The following is a 21,365-nucleotide window of genomic DNA, read 5'->3' on the forward strand; positions in this document are numbered from 1 at the left end:
ACAGATGGCAAAAAAAAAAAAACTTAAAGGAGTTATAACCCTCCCTTGATCTATCCAAAATGGGGGGGGGGGGGGGGGGAGTTTTGCCTATAGTTCTACTTTAACTCTACAACAGATTCCTGTTTGTTATCTTTTGGAAGCTTCAATAATAAAGTGAATCTAAACCAGACATGTCCAACCTGCGGCCCAGAGCTGCAAGCAATGCGGCCCACTGCCCCGACAATTTTTTTTTGCTGGGGAGGAAGGAAGTTGGGTTGGGGGCACGGCCACAGCAGCTTCCAACTAATGGTAGGCAGAGGCTGCCTCAGAGGGGGAGGGGAGCATGTGCAGTGTTTCTGACTCCTACCACTTCAAATCACTGACATGGTCATGGTGGTTAGAGTGTTCCTTTATTATCTCTCAGAAGAAGTAAACCTCTGTATACTGATTCCATTTCATTTGATCATCCTCTAGTTGTGTTAAATTAGTGCGGGGGGCACGACGGCACGCGAAGGGCGCAGCGGCATTTTATTACATATCTTAACTATAGTATATATTTTATATGCGGCCCAAGAAAATTTCTCTGCACTCAATGTGGCCCAGAGAAGCCAAAAGGTTGGACACCCATGATCTAAACCCACAACAAAAATGTAATTTATTGCAACTTACTATTCTTTTCTCTTCTTACTAGTTCACTTGTCAGGCTAAAAAACATTTTCCACAAGTACAGAAAGTAACCATAATCTAGCCAGAAGTACAGTGTGCCTTTTTATTTCCTGTGAAACGACAGGATAAAAAAAGCTCATCTTTCTTACGTACACTACTATGGATTGCATGAGGACTCGAGGGCTTACAATGCGATTAGAGGAGAAGCGTTTTAACCTCAAGCAACGCAGGGGGTTCTTTACTGTTAGGGCTACAAGATTGTGGAATTCTTTACCACAAGAGGTGATTTCTGCGGGAAGTATGGCTACTTTCAAAAGACTCTTAGACGTACATCTCAAGGATCAGAACATTAAGGGGTATGAGAGATGATTACGGCCACGCGCGAATACACAGGTTGAACTGGATGTACTATTGTCTTTATTCAACCTCAACTACTATGTAACTACTAGTCCCATTAATCCACCATGGAATGGAGATAAACAAAGGCAGATGTGTGAAGTCCAGCCTGTGTGACAAATAGAACAAATTATGACCACCAAAAGGTCACATAATGCCAAGAAACTAAACAGGAGCACGTTTAAATGTATAGGATACAGCACAAGAAAAGTCAAGATAGTTAGGGCTCTTTCACATGGTTCGCCTCCGTAGGCGGATCCGTGCTGCTCAGCGGGGATCGATCCGCCGATCCCAGCTGAGCCGGCGGATGACAGCTCCGTCTCCGCTTACAGTGTGAAGAGGGAGGTGTCACAGCTCCGGCTGCTCTCTATGGGGAATCCGATGAGAGCGGACCGCCTGTCCACTCTCATCTGATCCGATCTCTGAACGGATGGAAAAATAAGGTTTCCATCCGTCCAGATTTCACAGACAGGATCGGATACGGATGGCAGCGGGTGTCAGTGGAGGTGTCTCCGCTGACATCCGCTGCCCCATAGATATGCATGGAGGATCTGATCAGATCCGCCTAAAAAACAGACAGGCGGATCTGATCGGATCGCCCGTGTGAAAGAGCCCTAAGACTGACAAGCTCGTATACATAATGTGAAGAAAAAAAAAAACAAATATGAGTAAATAAATAGTATTCAATCCTTATGGCAAATTTTATTGTGCCCAGGATGATGTCATATGTATTTGACTAAACAAATGCCAGAAACTGCAACCTCACCACGCGTGTGCAACCGCCACTGAGATTCTGGGAATCGTCATGTATGCGTTCTTTTAACAATTTTTATTGCAATTTTCCTAGGGATGCACCAACACCATGTTTTGTAGCACCAAAACTTTTTTTTAGCACTCGCCGATACCAATTACTGATACCTGCCACAACTGTTTTGTTTATACTTCAGCTGTTAGCAATGGCACGAAGGATTGAAAATTTACAAAAGAAATACTTTTTTTTATTTTTAATTTTGCACCATTTTCAATGTGAAACATGTAAATACATGTTAAAAGTGTAATTATATCAATAAACAAAGAACGTTTTTTTTTTTAAATTATTGATCGAAGTAAAAAAGAAGCAAATTAATAAGTAACTAAGTGGAGGAGAATAATGAGTTAAGGCGGATTAGAGAAAATTGAGTGTTAATAAGTGATTAAACAGAGGAACATTTAATAAAAAAAAAAAAAGAAAAAAAAAATAGTTTTTACTTGACAGGTTGCTTATACCACTTAAGGACCGAGCCCATTTTTGACAGATTTTGTTCACAAGTTAAAATCAGTATTTTTTGCTAGAAAACTACTTAGAACCTCCAAACATGATATTTTTTTATTTTTTTTGCAAAGACTCTGGAGAATAAAATGGCGGTCATTGCAATATTTTTTGTCAGACGGTATTTGCGCAGCCGTCTTTCAAACGCCATTTTTTGGGAAAATTACGAAAAATTACATTTCACTGCATTAAAAAAAAAAACTAAACAGTAAACTTAGCCCATTTTTTTGTATATTGTGAAAGATGATGTCACAGTGAGTAAATAGTTACCCAACATGTTACAGGCTTAAAACTGTGCACACCCGCTGAATGGCGACAAACTATGGTCAATAAAAAATCTACATAGGCGACGCTTTAAAAAATTTTAACGGTTACCAGTTTAGAGTTAGAGAGCAGCTCTTTTTTTTTTTTTCTAATTACTGCTCATGCTCTGGCGATCGCAGCGATACCTCTTTGAACAGCGATTTAATTTGTGGGCGTGAACTTCCGTATACATTTTTTTCGTGCGCGAGCTCACGGGGATGGGAGGGCAGCTAAATTTCTTTTTTTTTTTCCCTATTTTTTTATTTTTTATTTTATCACAGGTTTAAAAATAAAAAAATAAATAAAAATCTGATCACTTTTATTGCTGTCACAAGCAATGTAAACATCCCTTGTGACAGCAATATGCAATGACAGGTACTCTTTATGGAGGGATCGGGGTCTAAAAGACCCTAGACCCCTCCACTACACTCCCATGTATTTACACGAATACATGTATTTTTGAATACACTCACTTTTTACATTTGGTGCTTTTAGGAGGTGAGTAACCCGGACATGACGTCATGGACGCCGCCTCAGGGTTACGTCATCTGAGACCCGATCAAAGCCGCATTTCGGCTTTGATCGGGACTCCATCCAGCCGGCGGATGCGCCGGCTGGTTGCGAAGGTCTCCCGGTTGGACGGGACATCCGGGCAAAACCGCGGAGGGCAGCGGGAGGGGGCATCTCCTCCCGCTCGCTGGGGTAACGGTCGAGGGGATCCCGAGCCGTGTCAGTCGTTACCGCTAGAAAAGCCAACCGGCGGCTCTAAAAAAGGGTACCTCTAGCTAGAGGCATCACCCCGGTACAACCACTTAAGGCAGCCGACATAGACCTACGTCAGTTTGCGTTAAGTGGTTAAACTGACTTCCTCTGCAGAGAGAAATTCCTCCCTTTGATCTGTAGATGAAGAAAAACAGTAAGATACAAAAAGAATTCATGTTTCTTTATATCTTGCGCCTGAGCAATGTTGTTAATAAACATTACACGGCTGCCTTTTTTTTTTTTTTTCTTAATATCTCCAATTGCCGGGATTTCAGTTTACACTTCAGCTGTCAACAGGGGACACTGCGGTCCCACTCCTTAACAACCGATTATTGGCGGCTTTTAATTTTTTGCATTTCAGCTGTCAGTTGGTTACTTGAGGTGGATTCAGGACTGGGTGTTCACCTATGAAGAACCTTTTGAAGAACACGCAATAGGGTTGATTTACTAAAACTGAGTGCAAAATCTGGTGGTCAATTAGGGGGGGTCAGACCATGCGCTGCACACTGCATCAAATCAATCTGCATGGCTGTCGTCCCAGAAGGAAGCCTCTTCTAAAGATGATGCACAAGAAAGCTCGCTAACAGATTGCGGAAGACATGCAGACTAAGGACATGGATTACTGGAACCGTGTCCTGTGGTCTGATGAGACCAAGAAAAATGTATTTGGTTCAGATGGTGTCAAGCATGTGTGGCGGCAACCAGGTGAGGAGTACAAAGACAAGTGTGTCCTGCCTACAATCTAACATGGTGGTTAGTTGTAATATTTTGTAAATATTTACAAAAATGTGAGGAGTGTACTAATTTTTGTGAGATACTATATTATACACTATCTCAGGTTATCGATTGCATGCCATGTATATGGGATAATATGTACTAGTAAATTGGATTGCATTTATTTTCATTTGTTTTTATATTTTTTTCCTTCACATTTTGTATACTAGCACAGCACAGTCTTTTAAAACATTGTGTGACAAAATTGACTGCTCCCAAAGATACAGAGGAGAAATTAGTAGGGATGCACCGAAATGAAAATTCTGGGCCGAAACAGAAACCAAAAATTCAGGATGCCCTTGGCCGAAAACCAAAAATAGACTTTTTTCCCCAAAATGATTTTAAAATAGTAGGCGAGGTTAATTACCAATGGTATTTGTATTATGCAGCATGAGGGGGTTAATGTACTGCCACTGGTCACTGATGCATTAGTGACAGACCAGTGGCAGTTAATTAACCCCTTTGTGCTGCATTAGTGGCACCAGTATCAGTGTTAATTAACACTGGTTGCACTGATACTGGTTGCACTAATGCAGCACACTGATACTGAATTTATAGATACTGAATTAATAATTGTAATGAAAATTAATTATTATAATTAAAAGATACTGAATTATTAATTGTAATTAACAGCATAAACAACCCAGCATCCCTCCCCTGCACATTAACCATTGTAGCCCAGCCTGTGTACCTGTCCATAGGCAATAGCTCACCAATCCATTACAGCACTGGATGGGTTAATTAATCTGGGATATGTGTGTGTGTCTGTATGTGGGGGGGGGGGGGGGGGGGAGCTGAATTACTTCTGAAATGTTATGTTTTTTTTTTTTTTTTTTTTTAAGGGAAAAAAAGATGGAGGGGTAATAATTATTGTAATATTGGTTTGGAGGTAATTACTTTTAATGTCAGAAAGATTAAAGCGGTTGTATCCTCACCGAAAAAAAAAAAAAACCTGCAGGACAAAGGCATAATGAGCTAGTATGCATCGCATTGTAGCTCACTATGAAATACTTACCTTAAAACAAAGCCCCGACACGGTCGCCCGGACACCGCTGAGGGAGCGGTCATGTTCCCTCGGCATCTCAGGCGCTGTGAGTGGCCGAAGCAGCGATGACGTCACTCCAGCGCATGCTCGCGGGAGTCACTTTCCGGCAAGGAGCCGGCAAAGAGCTCTGAAGGTCCGCCGGACTTTCAGAGCGCATGCGCCGATGCAGCGGCTGCATACAGGGCGAATATCTCTTAAACCATTAATTTTACCTACAGGTAAGCCTTATTATAGGCTTACCTGTAGGTAAAAGGTAAAAAAGCGACAATACTTCCGCTTTAAGGTCATTAATATCATCACTGAGAGAGAGAGAGAGAGAGAGAGAGAGAGAGAGAGAACCTTCCGCAGCACGGAGCACATGAGGGAGGAGGTGGGTGCAGCCATTCTGCAACAGGCGCGGAGGAGGACGAGGAAGATCCTCCTCCGCTCTGCATTTTGGGCCCGCTCCTCGGGACGTCACTGGTTGCTAGGCTGGCCATCCTAACAACCAGTGTAGCTCAGAATAAAGCGGCCTGCGCCCAGCGGAGGAACAAAGCGGAGATACCTGTTTTTGGCCGGAAATTTTGGATGCCGAAATTTCGGTGCACCACTAGAAATTAGTATAGACATGAAGAGACAGGAACCATTATTTTGCAGAATTTTAAGGAAAAATAAAGGAGGAAAGCCTGAAAAAAAAAACCTGAATGCAGCCACCACATCTAAAAGACTGGTAAGCTGCAAAATATTACATTTTGTTTTTGGGTTTACATGCTCTTTAAAACTTCTCTGGAGCTAAGTGTCTCCACCAAGCACCACAAGCCTACAACATAGCTGCCACTCATACCTCGGTTCACGACTTTTGTATATGAGTTTGAGAACATAATTTGGCTTTGCAATGGCTGCAGGAGAAATGTCATAGCAGAGATTCGAAGCAGCTACAAAAACACAAAACGCTTGAGAAGGGAGAAGTTGTTAATCAGACGATACCGACAACACGGGGCCACCAACGCATCTATGACATTCGCCTAAGGATCCCGTGACCAAGCCACGAACCCCTGCACCTTTCTGTTGAGCCAAGACGCCAACATATCCACCTCGGGGATGCCCCACCAGAGACACAACTGATAAAACACCTCCGGATGAAGGGACACTCCCCTTGGTCCAACACCTGCCGACTGAGGTAATCCGCCTGCCAGTTTCCCACCCCGGGAATGTGTACAGCGGAGAGGGCTGGAACAAACTGTTCTCCCACCTTACAATGCCAGCTACCGCCAGGACACCTTTTTGTGCCCCCTTGGTGATTGGCGTAAGCCACGACCATGGCATTGTCCGATTGAATGCGCACTGGAAATACCTGAAGGCGATCCGCCCAATGGTCCAGGCATAGTCTGATCGATCAGACATTGATTGATAGTCTGGACTCTTCGAGTGTCAAGATCACCTAAGCAGAACTTTTGCCAAGGATGCCTCCCCAGCCGGACAGGCTGGCCTCCATGATGACCAGTTTCCAATACAAGGGGAGGAAGATTTGCCCAGCCGAAGCGCCGGAGAATGAAACCACCATATCAGGGACTCCTTCATTCCCTATTTAAGCCGGATCTGATTGTTCAGAGACAGCAGAATCCTGTCCCATTTGGCCCGGGACCGCGTATGGAACTGTGCAAATGGAACCACCTCGAAGGTCGACACCGTCAGGCCCAGCACCCGCATGCAAGTCCGGAGGGATGACCATTTGCTGGACAGCAGGAGACAAATTGCAGCCTTCAATTTCACGGGTTTGTCCAGAGGAAGGAGCACCCTGGCTAAGGCCGAGTCCAGAGTCAGACCCAGATAGTCCAGCTTTGTGGATGGAACCAGAGCAGACTTCTGAAAATTCAGAATCCAGCCGACCTCCCTCAGAGTTCGTATGGTGATTTCCAGGTTTTCCACCAGAACAGTAGGAGACTCGCAGAAAGAGGTTGTCCAAGTAGCCCAATATTACGATCCTCCGTTGGCATAAAAATGCTAGCACCGGGGCTAACACTTTTGTGAAGACCCGAGCATTGAGGAGAGACCAAAGGGTAACGCCACAAACTGATAATGCTCCTCTCCCATGGCGGAGGAAGCGCTAGTGACCGCCACATATTGGAATGTGAGGGCAAGCATCTTTGATGTCGATAGAGGCAAGAAAATCCCCCTAATGTACGAATGGACTCCATCCTAAACTTCTGCACCCGCACAAAGCAGTACAGCACCTTGAGGTCAAGGATTGGCGCACCTTGCCTTCCTTCCTAGGAACTGTTAACAGGTTTGAGTAAAAACCCTGTAAACATTCCCAAGTCGGAACCGGGAAAATCACCCCTTGAAGCAACAGGTCTTGTACTGACTCAAAAAGACCCTGTATACAGTCCGGGGACAGTTGGAAGAAAAGAACCTTGCCGGGGGGACAAGAGTGAAACGATCTTGCAGCCGGACCGAATTACTTTGTGGACCCACTTGTCTTGTACCAGGGAAGTGCATGGGTCCGGAAACCAACGAAGACGTCCCCCCACCCCCGATACGGATGAGGACGCACCTTTATGCTGAAGGAGGCTTGTCCGCGGGTCTGGAGAAGCCCACTCTCAGGTTGCCAGACGAGGTTCGGTTGGATCCTCCAGGAGGTGGCCCTGAAAGGCTTCGAGCCCTTGTCAGTCAACCCTGAGGGACGAAAAAAAAGTATTAGTTGAGAAGGAGGGCCCACATCTACGACAAGGTTCCTTGCCCTTAGTAGCCTGCGAGAGAAAAGTTCCCCTTTCTCCCTGAGACCTTTAATGATATCATCCAGGGTAGCTCCAAACAGGGTAGATCAGTCAAGGCCTTTTTAGAAGTCTGGTCCGCAGACCAGCATTTGAGCCAAAAGACACGCTGAAGGACCACTACCGAAAGAGAGCCGAGCCACTAGGGGAGCCGCATCCGAAGAGGCATCACAGATAAACTGCAGCCCCTGGACCAGCTGGTCCGCCAGCTCAGAAAAGGCAGGGGGAGCTGTTCTCCCTCCTGGTCATGGCGTAAAAGCTTAGCCCACTCGGTCAGAGTTTGTGACACCAGAACAATCGGCCTCAGAGCTGAACCAGCCTCTGCCTTCTGGTCAGCCGGATCCTTAAAGGCAGGGGACTCTTCAACCGGAATCATGATTGCCTTGTTCAATCTGGAAACTGAAAGGGTCCACCACTGGTGGAGCAGTCCACTTCTTATTAAGACTCCTCATAGGGGTAAATCAATGGTTTAGGGACCCCAAGGGGACGCTTTGGTCGTCCCCACTCTTTAGCAACAATTTTGTCAAAACAAGAGGGAAAAACCCCTTTGCCGCTCTGGATGGCTTCTGAGTTCCAAAGGGAACCTGTGCCTCCATCGCAGCTGCGTTCTCCATCTTTAAGGTCTCATGCACAGATACAATCAGTGCTTCCACCAGCGCCTTCTCGTGCGCTCTTGCAGATGTGGAGGAATCATCCTCACTATCAGATATTTCCAGGCGTGTGGTTGCAGACCCAACAGGGTGACCCACGTTCACGGCACCAAATCAGATTCAGGATCTGATGAGACAGATGAAGCAGGGGGAAGACGGGGGGCGCTTTTTGCTAGCCCGTGACCCAAAAGCCACTTCCACCTGAGACACAAAGGACTCCAGGACCGCCGTCAGGGGGGAGCTGTTCTCCCTCCAGGTCACAGCGTAAACTTAGACCACTCAGGCAGAGTTTGCAACACCAGGGCAATGGTGAATACTGGCCTTAGTGCCGAACCAACCAGAATGTACATATTGCGGGCCACAGCCTCCACCTTCCTGTCAGCCAGATCCTTAAAAACCGGGGACTCTACTACCGGAATCATGGTTGCCTTGTTCAATCTGGAAACCGGAGGATCCACCACCGGTGGAACAGTCCACTTCTTAAGAAGGGACTCCTCATAGGGGTATCACCTAGCACATCACTAAGGGACCCCAAAGAGGATGCTTTGGTCGTCCCATCTCTTTAGAGACAATTCTGTCAAAATAGGCGGGGAAAGGGAAACCGCACCGCAGCCTCAGAGAGGGGATCAGGTAGGGAGATGTGCGCCAAAGACTCCATGAGTCACCAGGGGGAAGCCACAAAGTGTAAAACACTGTAAAGGGACAATCACCACCACGCTGGCAGCACCAACCGGTCACCAGGCACAAAGCACCAAGTGATCCTCAGCAGAGAGGGAGAGAACCCCACCAGACTCACCACCCAGCAAAAACAGGCACCCACAGCCACCACAATAATCTGCACTTCAGGTGCAGTGATCAGGAAGTGAAAAGATCCAGGAGTCAGCACAAGGGGATGATGAGGGGCTCCCACCACCAAAATCGCCCCCCACAGGGCCCCACTGTCATGGCCCCTGCTATTTTCTATGGCAAACCATCACAAAATGGCGGTCGGACTACACAAACATGGCCACCGCACAAAGAAACACATAGGCTACAGCAAAATGGCAGACCCGTGCGGCACCATGAGGCTCCCAGGGACCCAGGAGGGATCCCTAGGCCTCAAAAACAGGCCTAGGCAGGGCAGTGGGCCTTGGCAGAAGCCTTCACCAGGTACAACCCTCCCACCCCCCCAACTGGCCAAGCTGATCGGCCGGTTGTTAGGGAAACACCCCCCCAGCCCCCATAGCGCCCTGCCCCCACCCGGGGAGGAGGACTGGACAACGCACACAGCCCCAGCATAAGTGGAGGGTGGGGTAGGATGGGGGACAGATGAAAGGGGGTGCCTGACAGGAAGGAGGGGAATCCGGGGGTCGGACCTTCCCAAGGAGGGGCCCACGTCCAACCCAAAACTTTCCAGGGGGAGAGGAGGGGTGACCGCGACCCATCATACTAGGAAACAGGTAGGCACCGCTCCAGACAGAATCCCTCCCCATCAAAATGGGGGGCTGTTGGCCAGGAGGAATCCTGCGACTCGGGCTGAGACCCGGTCGTATGCGACCTCGCGAGGCGTTTAACACGTAGGCCAGCCCCCATCTGGTGGGGCTATGTTGTGGCCAAACTAGTGCGTAGCTGAGGTCTGCACATGCTCGCTGGCCCGCATAGCATGACAACTAGATTTAGGTTTTTCAGCCCGTCGCCCCGTCCGGCAATTGATTGTAGATCTCACAGTAAAAAAAAAACAGGAGAAAATATTTCTATCTAAAAAGAAAAAAAAATTACCAGGACCAGAGATCCCAGCAAGGAACTAGGTCCTTACTCCCTACCAGACAGAATAAAACAGAGTACCTATAGCAGAAAGAGGGAGTATACCCTTTGGGACTGCCCATAGGTGTAGCCAGATTCTTTACTGCCTAGTGTCCTACTCCAGTCTGTCAATGAGCGAAAGAGAAATCTGTTGTTGTATTGCTTTAAAAATTGTTATCTGGAATTTGGCTTGAATGTGTTAAGTCCATTTAAATCTGCTAGCGCATTTAAAGCGGAGTTCCACTAATTTTTTTTAAACTTAGCCACATTGTGTTGGGCACCCATAGTGGTGTAATGTTTGGCTGCTTATATGGTGAAATTTTGTGAGCACGTACCTTATTCTTATTTATCTTCCCTACGACATCCGGTCGCAGCCGTCTAGGCGACTACGTCATCAGCCTGGCCCCTTGACTCCTGGGAAATCTAGGTCATTAATCCCAGAAGTAGTGAGAATTCCTGACCCGAACAAAGCGTGCCCGCAGTGTCATTACAGCACAGGAGCGAGATCGCTAGGTGCATTCTGGGTAGCCAGCTGCACAAAATCCAAGAAATTAAGCCAGGCAGGCTTCATCTGCCCACATCCTCCATGAGCGGCAACCGGAATCGAAAGAGAAAGCCTCATATTAAGTCATTATAATGTGCACATGGCCAGCTCTATCCATTGCAGTTTTAGAATTACAACGATCTCAATTATGTGATTAAGATAATTTTGGCTAGGAGACTGGAACTCCGCTTTAACAATACACTCCTCTGATTGAGAAGGCTGCTATCCAAGGTAGTCTCTCTTGCTCATCCATCTACAGTGAAGACACCCTAAAGCTGGCCATACATTATAACATTCTTTTGTTGAATTTCCTTTGGATTGGACTTCAACTATGTAGTGCAAGGGCCTGCCTGATTACATACTTATTGGAAGTGTTTTGGCCCATTCACACCAGAAACTGCAAGTAACTGAGCATTTTTCCCTTGTACCTATGCATGCATTTGATGTGCGTTACACATGCAGTTGAGGGGCATTTTTTTATCTGCACTTGTCCTGTGAGGTCATTTTCTTCTTCCTTTCGTTTGGCTTCTATGTGCACTGTAATGCATTGCAGAAAAATGCAGTATGCTGTACTTTTCTGCACTGCACTGATATGAACAATACCCATAGGATAGCCTGGATTTTGGACTATCTATGCAGTTTGAGTGCAGTCCACAATGCATCCCACTGCGTTTGATGTAAAAGGGCCCTTTAGGTTTGAGCTCATATCATATGGTGTAGGTAAATCTAAAAGAAAATGATACAAGAAAATGTCTTTATGTATGGCCAGCCTAAGACAGGAAGTGTGCTACTGACTGGCTCACCAAGTGAAAACAAGGAAAAAAAGGCCTAAAAAAAAAGAAAACGAATGCAGCCATCACATATATTTTTCAGCTTACCGGTATATATTTTTGAGGAGGTTTAATACTACTTTTTGAAAGTATATTTAAACCGAGAACAAAAATATAATGTATTGCAGCATACCAGTCCTTAGATGTGGCAGAAGCATTGGTTTTATTTTTTAGGCCAAGTACATTGTCTGCAATTACAGTAAACATTTGTCAATCTTAACAGAAAACCAGAATTCTTGTAACTTCATGTGCACATCACAGAAATCTCACTGTTGTACATTCTTACTGGTTCTCTTCTGCTGAAAACACAGGATATCTGACAGATCAACATATATTATTTCCATACTTGCATTATTTGTAAAGAAATTTGCCTTGACCGAAATGCATTGCAAAGATGCATTAAGATTCTCTCTCCCCCATACAATTAAAAAAAGAGGTTCTCCATCAAAACAAAAAATTACACAAATGATTTTGCAACAAGCTACTTTGAATGTTCAGCTGTGATGGTCCTACTTACTATAGATCACAAATACACACAATCTTTATCCCAGTACACACACTATATACACCATGCGGAGCAAGAAGCAACTAAAAATCCATAAGATAAGAAAATGAACTAAACAAAAAAAATCCAAAGGAGCCAAAATTCTCGAGTGATGTCGTCGCTCCCCCAGCTTGGGAAAAATCTCACTGAAAAGATAAGACACGCTAGAGTAACATTGAACAGGAAATTGCAGCCACTTGGGCTCAAGGATACAAAGACTATGAATAAAGAATATACATTTGTACCATATGACCCTCATTACAGAAATGACATTACAAGAAAGGGTGTGCAGCAGTGTAAGTATAGTCTACAGCCCAACAGTAACTATGCTTGCTTTAGAGATTTCAGAGTGAATAGCATTTTATGTTTCCAGTCAAGAAAAAATTTTCTAATGAATAAATCTTTAGGTGGCTTGTCAAGTGAAAACATGCACAATTTATACTAGCAACTGTGTTCTTTTATGTATGTCGTTTGGTTTCTTTAACATATAAAATGCTGCCTTGCTATCAGAGATTGAAGGTCTTGCTCACATATTTCTTCCAGATGAGGGTATGTGAATCTGGCCACACTCCATCATAATATGTCTGTGTACACACAACGAAAAGGGAATGAAACACAAACTATTACAATGGAACTCTGCTTGAGAAAAGCCAAACATCATCAATGCCGTAAACAACAACACAGGGAAGAGGATTCCATGACAAACCATGCCTTTATTAAACTGAATCTTTACCTCCAATGCAAAAAATATCTTCCCGTTTAAAAAAGGTCTCGTAGACCAGCAAGGTCTCTCACCACATCCCATTCCGTCTAAACCACATTATCCCAAGAGAACACATTTCAACATTTTTATTTTTTGTCCTCTGCAATACGAGCCTCAGCTTTTCCACCAGCTCATGATGACGGAATCCAAGAATTTGCAGAGGTCAACAGAGATTTGTATGCATTGTGAATCTGCTGCAAGGCTACAATGAGCAATACATGGAAGAAGCATGGAGGCGCCTGTGTTTTCTGCCCGAAGCAACTGAATAAAAAACAAAAATCTGCCTCAAAAACTGCCATAATCCACAATGCTGCATTACAATACATCAAATGAATAATTTGAAAATAAACATGGCACAAACATAGAAAATGGCACTGCTCACACAAACAACATATACACGTGTGTGTGTGTGTACATAATATCTCACAAAAGTGAGTGCACCCCTCACATTTTTGTAAATATTTTATTATATCTTTTCATGTGACAACACTGAAGAAATGATACTTTGCTACAATGTAAAGTAGTGAGAGTACAGCTTGTAAAACAGTGTACATGTCCCCTCAAAATAACTCCACACACAGCCATTAATGTCTAAACCACTGGCTACAAAAGTGAGTACACCCCTAAGTCAAAATGTCCAAATTGGGCCCAATTAGCCATATTCCCTCCCTGGTGTCATGTGACTTGTTAGTGTTACAAGGTCTCAGGTGTGAATGGGGAGCAGGTGTGTTAAATTTGGTGTCATTGCTCTCACTCTCTCATACTGGTCACTGGAAGTTCAACATGGCACCTCATGGCAAAGAACTCTGAGGATCTGAAAAAAAGAATTGTTGCTCTACATAAAGATGGCCTAGGCTATAAGAAGATTGCCAAGACTCTGAAACCGAGCTGCAGCACGGTGGCCAAGACCATACAGCAGTTTAATACGTCAGGTTCCACTCAGAACAGGCCTCACCATGGATGACCAAAGAAGTTGAGTGCACTTGCTCAGCGTCATATCCAGAGGTTGTCTTTGGGAAACAGACGTATGAGTGCTGCCAGCATTGCTGCAGAGGTTGAAGGGGTGGGGGGTGAACCTGTCGGTGCTCAGACCATACGCTGCATCAAATTGGTCTGCAAATGCCACGTGCTTGTATGCATGCCTGCTCTTGAGGAGAGGACGGATGGTGTTCTGGGGTATTTTGTCCCAGATCTGGACCAGGGAATCACTGAGCTCCCAATTAGACTAAGGGGCATCCTGGCCACGTCGGATGGCAAACGTCGTTGCCTAGCAATCGGTTTAAAAGGTCCCTATTTTTTTTTTTCTTCATTTTTTTTTTTTTTCATCTTTTAGTGTACTTGTGAGCTCTGAGGACTTTTTGACCACAGATCTCACAAAAAAGAGGTCCTCTCGTGCCTATTTCTATTACAAGGAATGATCCATTTTTTTTTTAAACGGTGTAAAAATAAAAAATAATAAATAAAATAAATAGTAAAAAAATAAAAATAAAGTGTCCTGCCCCGTTAGCTTGCGCGCAGAAGCGAACGCATATGGAAACCCCGCCCACATATGTAAACGGTGTTCAAACCACACATGTGAGGTATCGCCGCGATCGTTAGAGCGAGAGCAATAATTTTAGCCCTAGACTTCCTCTGTAACTCTAAGATGGCAACCTGTAGAAATTTTTAAAATGTCGCCTATGGGGATTTTTAAGTACCAAAGGCCTAGTAGGCAAGTGGTTAAAATAAACCAGGTATTGGTACTTTTGGCAGTGTGGGCAGGTGTCAAGTCCTGCTGGAAAATGAAATCAGCATCTCTATAAAGCTGGGCAGGTGCCAAGTCCTGCTGGAAATTGAAATCAGCATCTCTATAAAGCTGGTCAGCATGAAGTGCTCTAGAATTTCCTGGTAGAGGGCTGCGCTGACTTTGGACTTGATAAAACACAGTGGACCAACATCAGCAGATGACATGGCTCTCCACATCATAACTGACTGTGGTAACTTCACACTGGACCTCATGCAACTTGGATCTTGTGCCTCTCCACACTTCAAGACTCTAGGACAGTGATGGTGAACCTTGGCACTCCAGATGTTTTGGAATTTGGAATTTCACATGATGAACAACTACACTGGAGAGTGCATGAGCATCAAGGGAAATGCAGTTCCAAAACATCTGGAGTGCCAAGGTTTGCCATCACTGCTCTAGGACCTTGATTTTGAAAAAAAAAAGCAAAATTTACTTTCATCCCCAAAGAATACTTTGGACCACTGAGCAACAGTCCAGTCCCTTTTCACCTCAGCCCAGGTAAGATGATGCTGACGTCTCTGGCTTAGGAGTGGCTTGACACAAGGAATATTACAGTTGTAGCCCATGTCCTGGCTACATCTGTGTGTGGTGGCTCTTGAAGCTCTGACACCAGCCGTAGTCCACTCCTTGTGAATTTTCCCCAAATTCTTAAATGCCATTTGCTTCACAATTCTCTCAAGGATGTGGTTATCCTTGTTTCTTGTGAACCTTTTATTACCGCACTTGTTCCTTCCACTCAACCTTCAATTAATATGCTTGGATACAGCCTTCTGAACAGCCAGCTTCTTTAGCAATGACCTTTTGTGATTTACCCTCTTTGTGGATGGTGTCATGACTGTCTTCTGGACAACTGTCAAGTCAGCAGTCTTCCTGATGATTGTGTAACGTACTGAACCAGACAGAGACCATTTAAAGCTTCAGAAATCTTTTACAGATGTTTTGGGGTAATTAGCCGATTAGAGTGCGACACCATGAACCTACAATAATGAATGTTTTCACAATATTCATATATATATATATATATATATATATATATATATATATATATATATATATATATTATACACACACACACACACACCACACACACACACACACACACATAGACATACAGACAGACAGAAAGACAGATAGATAGACACACACTTTAACTTAAACTTATAGTTATTTATTATATTATAAATTATGATTTTGTGTTTCAAACTTTATCAAATCTGGGATGTCTACTAGAGAGTCTTGTTTGGTCAGGTTTAAGTAAGTAATTACTAAGAATTGTAGGCCTACAATACATAACACCAAATTTCCATGAAAAAAAATAGAACCGCTTTTGGTACAAAATTCCTACCATAATCATACCGCCAGAGATGTTAAATGGCTTTTGCCATGTACTCAACTGTTGAAGCTTCTGCAGGCAGGTTTAAAGGGGAGATATACCCAAACCTGGGCATACCGAGTTCTTCAGGGACAGGGCTCTGCTATTAGCAGACCATGGTCCTGGACTTGTAAAGCTCCCTATAGCTAACTTCATTAATTTTATTACATGCCAAGAAGAGCACCTACAGCTTGATACAGTGTACTGCAGCAACTTTACAGGCAAGTCTAGGTACAGTCCCCAAGCCTCTGCCAAGAAGTCAACCAATCTGAAAGCTGCAGTTGCTGCAGCAAGAATCTTGATAGGAGAATCATCATGATAGAATTATCATCAGAAAGAGAACATAAGAAACTAAACCTCCAAAGGAAGAAGAGAAGCTTCTTTTAGTAAAGGGAAACGGTTTAACACCTAAGGATACTAGCGAAGCAGGCAAGCTGGGAGTGAGAGGGGTTTCATAGGGCAATGTCCATGCAAACTTCTTTTTCCCATATAAAGATAGCTGCAAATAACCCAATGATAATGATGATATAGCCTGCATCCATATTATGTCCATAGCATGACTACTGTACCTTTTGTACAGTTGTCCTTTAATTTATCCCTGCACCCCCCACCCCCCCTGACTGTAGCCTACTTAGTAAAATATTTACCTTTCTCCTTTTTTCAGTGATCTTCTATACGCAGCCCTGCCTAGCAATACACAGCATTTTTAACAAAAACATCCCATTTCCATTCAATCCTATGAGTGAGCTAAATTTTGCTGGAGGTCACAGCATACATGCGTAGTACTCACATACAGGTACAGTTGTCAGATCTCTCAACCAGAATGAGAAAGAGTAAAAGTTACTTGCACAGGACTATGCACTGCTATGTTTTAGTTAAATCAAGTATGTCATGAACTAAAAAAGTAAGAATGTTTTCCTCTCAATATGTTTCCGAATACACTGACCATCTCTAAGTGATATTAGATTTTTTTATTCAAGACAAACAGCAATATGAAAAGTGCAGACATTTTTATTGAACAACAATCATGATGCCTGTAAAAGGATCACAATGACAAGTTGAATATTATTTTTAGTTCATCATCATCTTTCTTTTGCTTTAACAAATTGGTCCATGGGTATACTAAACCTGACCATAGATGGTTCAAATCTCAGCCAGTTCAGAGGGGACTGACCAAGATTCAAACTAACAATGGATAGGCTGATTGTACCCAAGTTATCAATGGATCGACTTGGGTACAACCAGCATGCCGGATTTCTAGCATTCGATGAGTGCTAGTTGCTATAGCCGTTAGCACTATGTTCTCCCAGCAAGGAAGGCTCCCTGTGCTCCCTCGTCAGGAGAACACAATAGCTCTATGGAAGGGATTCCCCCATACACAATGACTGTGATAATAGGGAAATCAAGCAATTTTCTTTCCTGCAAACTTGGGTTGAGAAAATTGCAACATTTATGGACTGCCATAAAAGGTTTATGGTCAGTAAACTAGCAAACCTCAAGAAAAAAGGATATAAAATAAAGGCAGACAAACAAAGTGATTTCCCTATTACATCACGGTCCTCATAAGGGTCTCCCTTACATCAAGGTCTCCATTAGAATCCTCCCTTACATCAGGATGCCCATTAGACGACTTCTTGTGTTGGGGTCCCCATCAGACCTAGTAGAGACCAAAGGTAGTCTCTGATGATCTGAAATGTCACTCGGTGCAGAGGGATAGGCTACTAACCCAATCTGTGGGTCATAAAAAATCCTGTAGTGGGCCGGATGTGGCCCACTGGCTGTAGTTTGGGGTCCACTGATCTAAGAAAAGGTTTAATATTTAACTACTTCCCGCCCACCATCAAATGATGGCGGAGTGGTGCGGCTCTCATTTTGGGACAACGTCATATGACAGCGTAGTGCGGCGATCATGGCTGTGCCGTGTTGCTAGGACATGGCCCAATCCCAATCTCACAAAAGAGCCGATGATGCCGCTCTTTACCCATGCGATCCGCTGTGTCCAATCACAGCCGGTTACAGGTAATTGCAGAAGTGCCGTTTTTTGGCGCTCCTTGCTTCACACTGTCAGAGTCTGTGCAGAGGGGAGCCGATCAGTGATATCTTCTCGAAGGGATGACCAGGACAGGTAATCAGGGCACTAATCATCAGTGCCCCAATGACAGTAAATCCCCAGAAGTGCACATCTGTGACCCCAATCAGTGCCCATCAGTGACCCCAATCAGTGCTCATTAGTGATGTCAGTCAGTGCCTGCTCATCAGTGCTGCCCATCAGCGCCCAACAGAGCAGCATATTGGTGCCTCCTCATCAGTGCCACCTATCAGTGCCCATCAGTTAGGGAGAAAAATTACTTAATTACAAAATTTACAGTAAAAAAAAAAAAACGCAGTGATTAAATACAGCCAAAAGAAAGCTATATTTGTGTGGGGAAAAAAATTATAAAAATTTAATTTGGGTACAGTGTTGCATTACCGCGCAATTATCATTCAAAGCGTGACAGCGCCGAAAGCTGAAAACTGGCCTAGGCAGAAAGGGAGTGTAGGCAGGTGGTTAAAGTGGAGTTCCACCCTATTTTTATACTTACCTCCATCTTCTCGCTCCGGGTCACCTGAAAAAGAAATGGATAATCGCATATTTTATTTTTTTTTACTTACCTCGTAGCGAAGAAAATATACTTACCTTACTTCCTTCTTCCTCCTTCCTTGGCCGCGGCCCGTCGTCACTTCCTGGCTCTGCAATGATTCCTGGGAGCTGGACGTCATAGCTCCCAGGAATCATTGCGCCTGCACCGGCCCCGACGTCAGTTCCGGGTCGCGCGCGTCATCCCCTTCTAAACAGCTTCTGGGCATGCCCAGAAGCTGTGGAGGGATGACGCGCGCGACCCGGAAGTGACGTCGGGGCCGGCGCAGAGCATCGTGGGACCAAAGAAGGCGGAAGAAGACGCCGAAGAGGACGCGCTGGCTTCAAGCTGCCCACATCTGAGATGGCAGCGCTGGACAAGACGTTTGCAAGGTAAGTATTTGTCCTAACAGGTAAGTGCAACCCGGGACAGATCAGAGGCTAGCCATTGTGGAATGCACTAGCCCTGACTGTCCCGGGGGTATTAAAAAAAAAGAAAAAAAAATCCAGGGTGGAACTCCGCTTTAAAAACAAAAAAAGAGGTCTGCCACATAATTCAAAGTATCTGTTGTCTCTAAATATGCCACATATAAAAACCAACAAAAAAAAGAAATGGTACAAAGTGTTATTGCAACATTACACATCTAGGGTCACTAGAACAACGTAATATGTAACTGAAACTATCCATTAATTTCTAAACAAATAACATTGTACAAAAAAGGTTCATATGCCTTTAGGGAATTCAAATAGGAAACACTTACTTCTAATTTGCCTCTTAATTTCCTTTGCAGGATCCAGCCAGTTCTGAAATGAGAAGACAGATACTGGATAAGTCCGAGTACAATGACTGTTCAAATACAGAAAATAAAAATTGAATAGACAGTAAGGGTTGGTTCACACCAGATGCAGTCCAAAGCATTTGTATTGTTCATAAAAAAAAACACATGGACAGTGTTTACCACGGATTCCAACAGCCCTAGTTCACACCAGCGCAGTGCGTTCCAGTGAAGTCAACAAAAGTAGAACATGATGCATTTTTTCTGTATGGAAGCATCTGGAACTTTGCAAAACACGCACCAGAAAGCACATGTGCTCAATTGAGATGAAGGAGGGAAAAAAAAAGAGGGGGGGGGGGGGGAGAGTGCATTGGAACACAACAAAAAATGTGCATGCAGAAATGCATCCTTAACACAGGTATTGAGATGTGAACCATCCCTAACATTCTTTACTACATAAACTGAATGCAAAAAGAAAGCATCCACTCTAAAAAAGGGGTCTTCGACATTGTAAAAGGAAAAGTGAACAACCATATAGGATGCCTCCACTTACTAACATGACATGATCAGCCTTAGCTGTTCTAGGAAATGCTAAGACCCAATGCCTCCACTTACTAACATGACATGATCAGCCTTAGCTGTTCTAGGAAATGCTAAGAGCCATAACAAGTTTGCTTACATGGAGCACATACTTTGCTCATACAAGGTAAAACAACAGAATCACTTTATTTGCCCTCTTCATGTTTGATGTTCCTCCAGTTGTAGATTAAACTATGATGACACTGGCTAGGACTACTACTCAGGCTGGTAAAATAGTTGATCATGTGGCAGGGGCAGCATGCAGGCCAGTGATGGCGTGAACATTTCAAGAGCAATTAGGACATGAACAGATAATGGTGAGTCTGCATAAATCTAGCTCAAATTACCATAGCACTAGATGAATTAAAGTGGGAGTAAACTCCCTTTGTTGCTTTGTACCTACAGGCAAGCCTATATAAAGGCTTACTTGCAGTTATAGTAAATATCCCCTAAACGTGTGCCGTTTAGGAGATATTTACATGTGAAGCAGATGGTGATGTCACCGATGCACACACATTGCACTCTCAATGAACGGCATGCCATCCATTGAGAGAGCGTTGCCACAGCCGTGACGTCAAAATGGTTTAGCCATTTAAAATGGCCACAAAAACAGAGGAAAGACTGGGTGAAGATGGATTCCCGGTCAGCGGTGACAGGGAGCCGCTAGAGGGATCCGTTTCACAGACAAGTCTGTCATGATGTGCATTATCCTGCGTGGGGCATCACTTTTTTTTTTTTACGTGGATCAGTTTTAAAGTGGTATTAAACCAAAAAGCAAACACGTATTATATTGAAGCTTACAAATTCTTAAATGTGATCCAGCCAGTAAGCCAGTTTTTCAAAAGAAAAAGCCCTGTTGCAAATTTATCAGTTACAGAGATAAGACAACCATTTAACACTGGCTGGGGTGCTTACAATGATCATCATTTATTATGTAAAAATGTATCATTAATCTAGAGCGGGGGCACTTTAATACAGGAGGTATGTTACTAGTCAGATCACTAGGTGAAAACAGTGGCGAAAAGCCTAAAAAAATGAAACAATGCAGCCACCACATCTAATGATTGCTAAGCTGTAATGTATTACATTTTTGGTTTTGGGTTTATTACCGCTTCAAAGCTTGCATCCAATTTTA

The 21,365-nt window shown here is 44.0% G+C and overlaps 1 protein-coding gene across 17 annotated transcripts in view; it reads right to left on the reverse strand.

Annotated features, from left to right (window-relative positions):
- The window catches only part of EPB41L2 (erythrocyte membrane protein band 4.1 like 2), a 375,724-nt gene that overhangs the window by 167,320 nt on the left and 187,039 nt on the right, over positions 1-21,365 (reverse strand). For all 17 annotated transcript variants that reach the window (XM_082250108.1, XM_082250106.1, XM_082250105.1 and 14 more), the window contains one exon: positions 19,637-19,679. In XM_082250108.1, the coding sequence (XP_082106234.1) occupies positions 19,637-19,679 (43 nt within the window). The remainder of the gene's footprint in view (positions 1-19,636; positions 19,680-21,365) is intronic.

The sequence above is a fragment of the Pelophylax lessonae genome (assembly GCF_965119305.1).
Source record: "Pelophylax lessonae genome assembly, chromosome: 3".
NCBI lineage: Eukaryota > Metazoa > Chordata > Amphibia > Anura > Ranidae > Pelophylax > Pelophylax lessonae.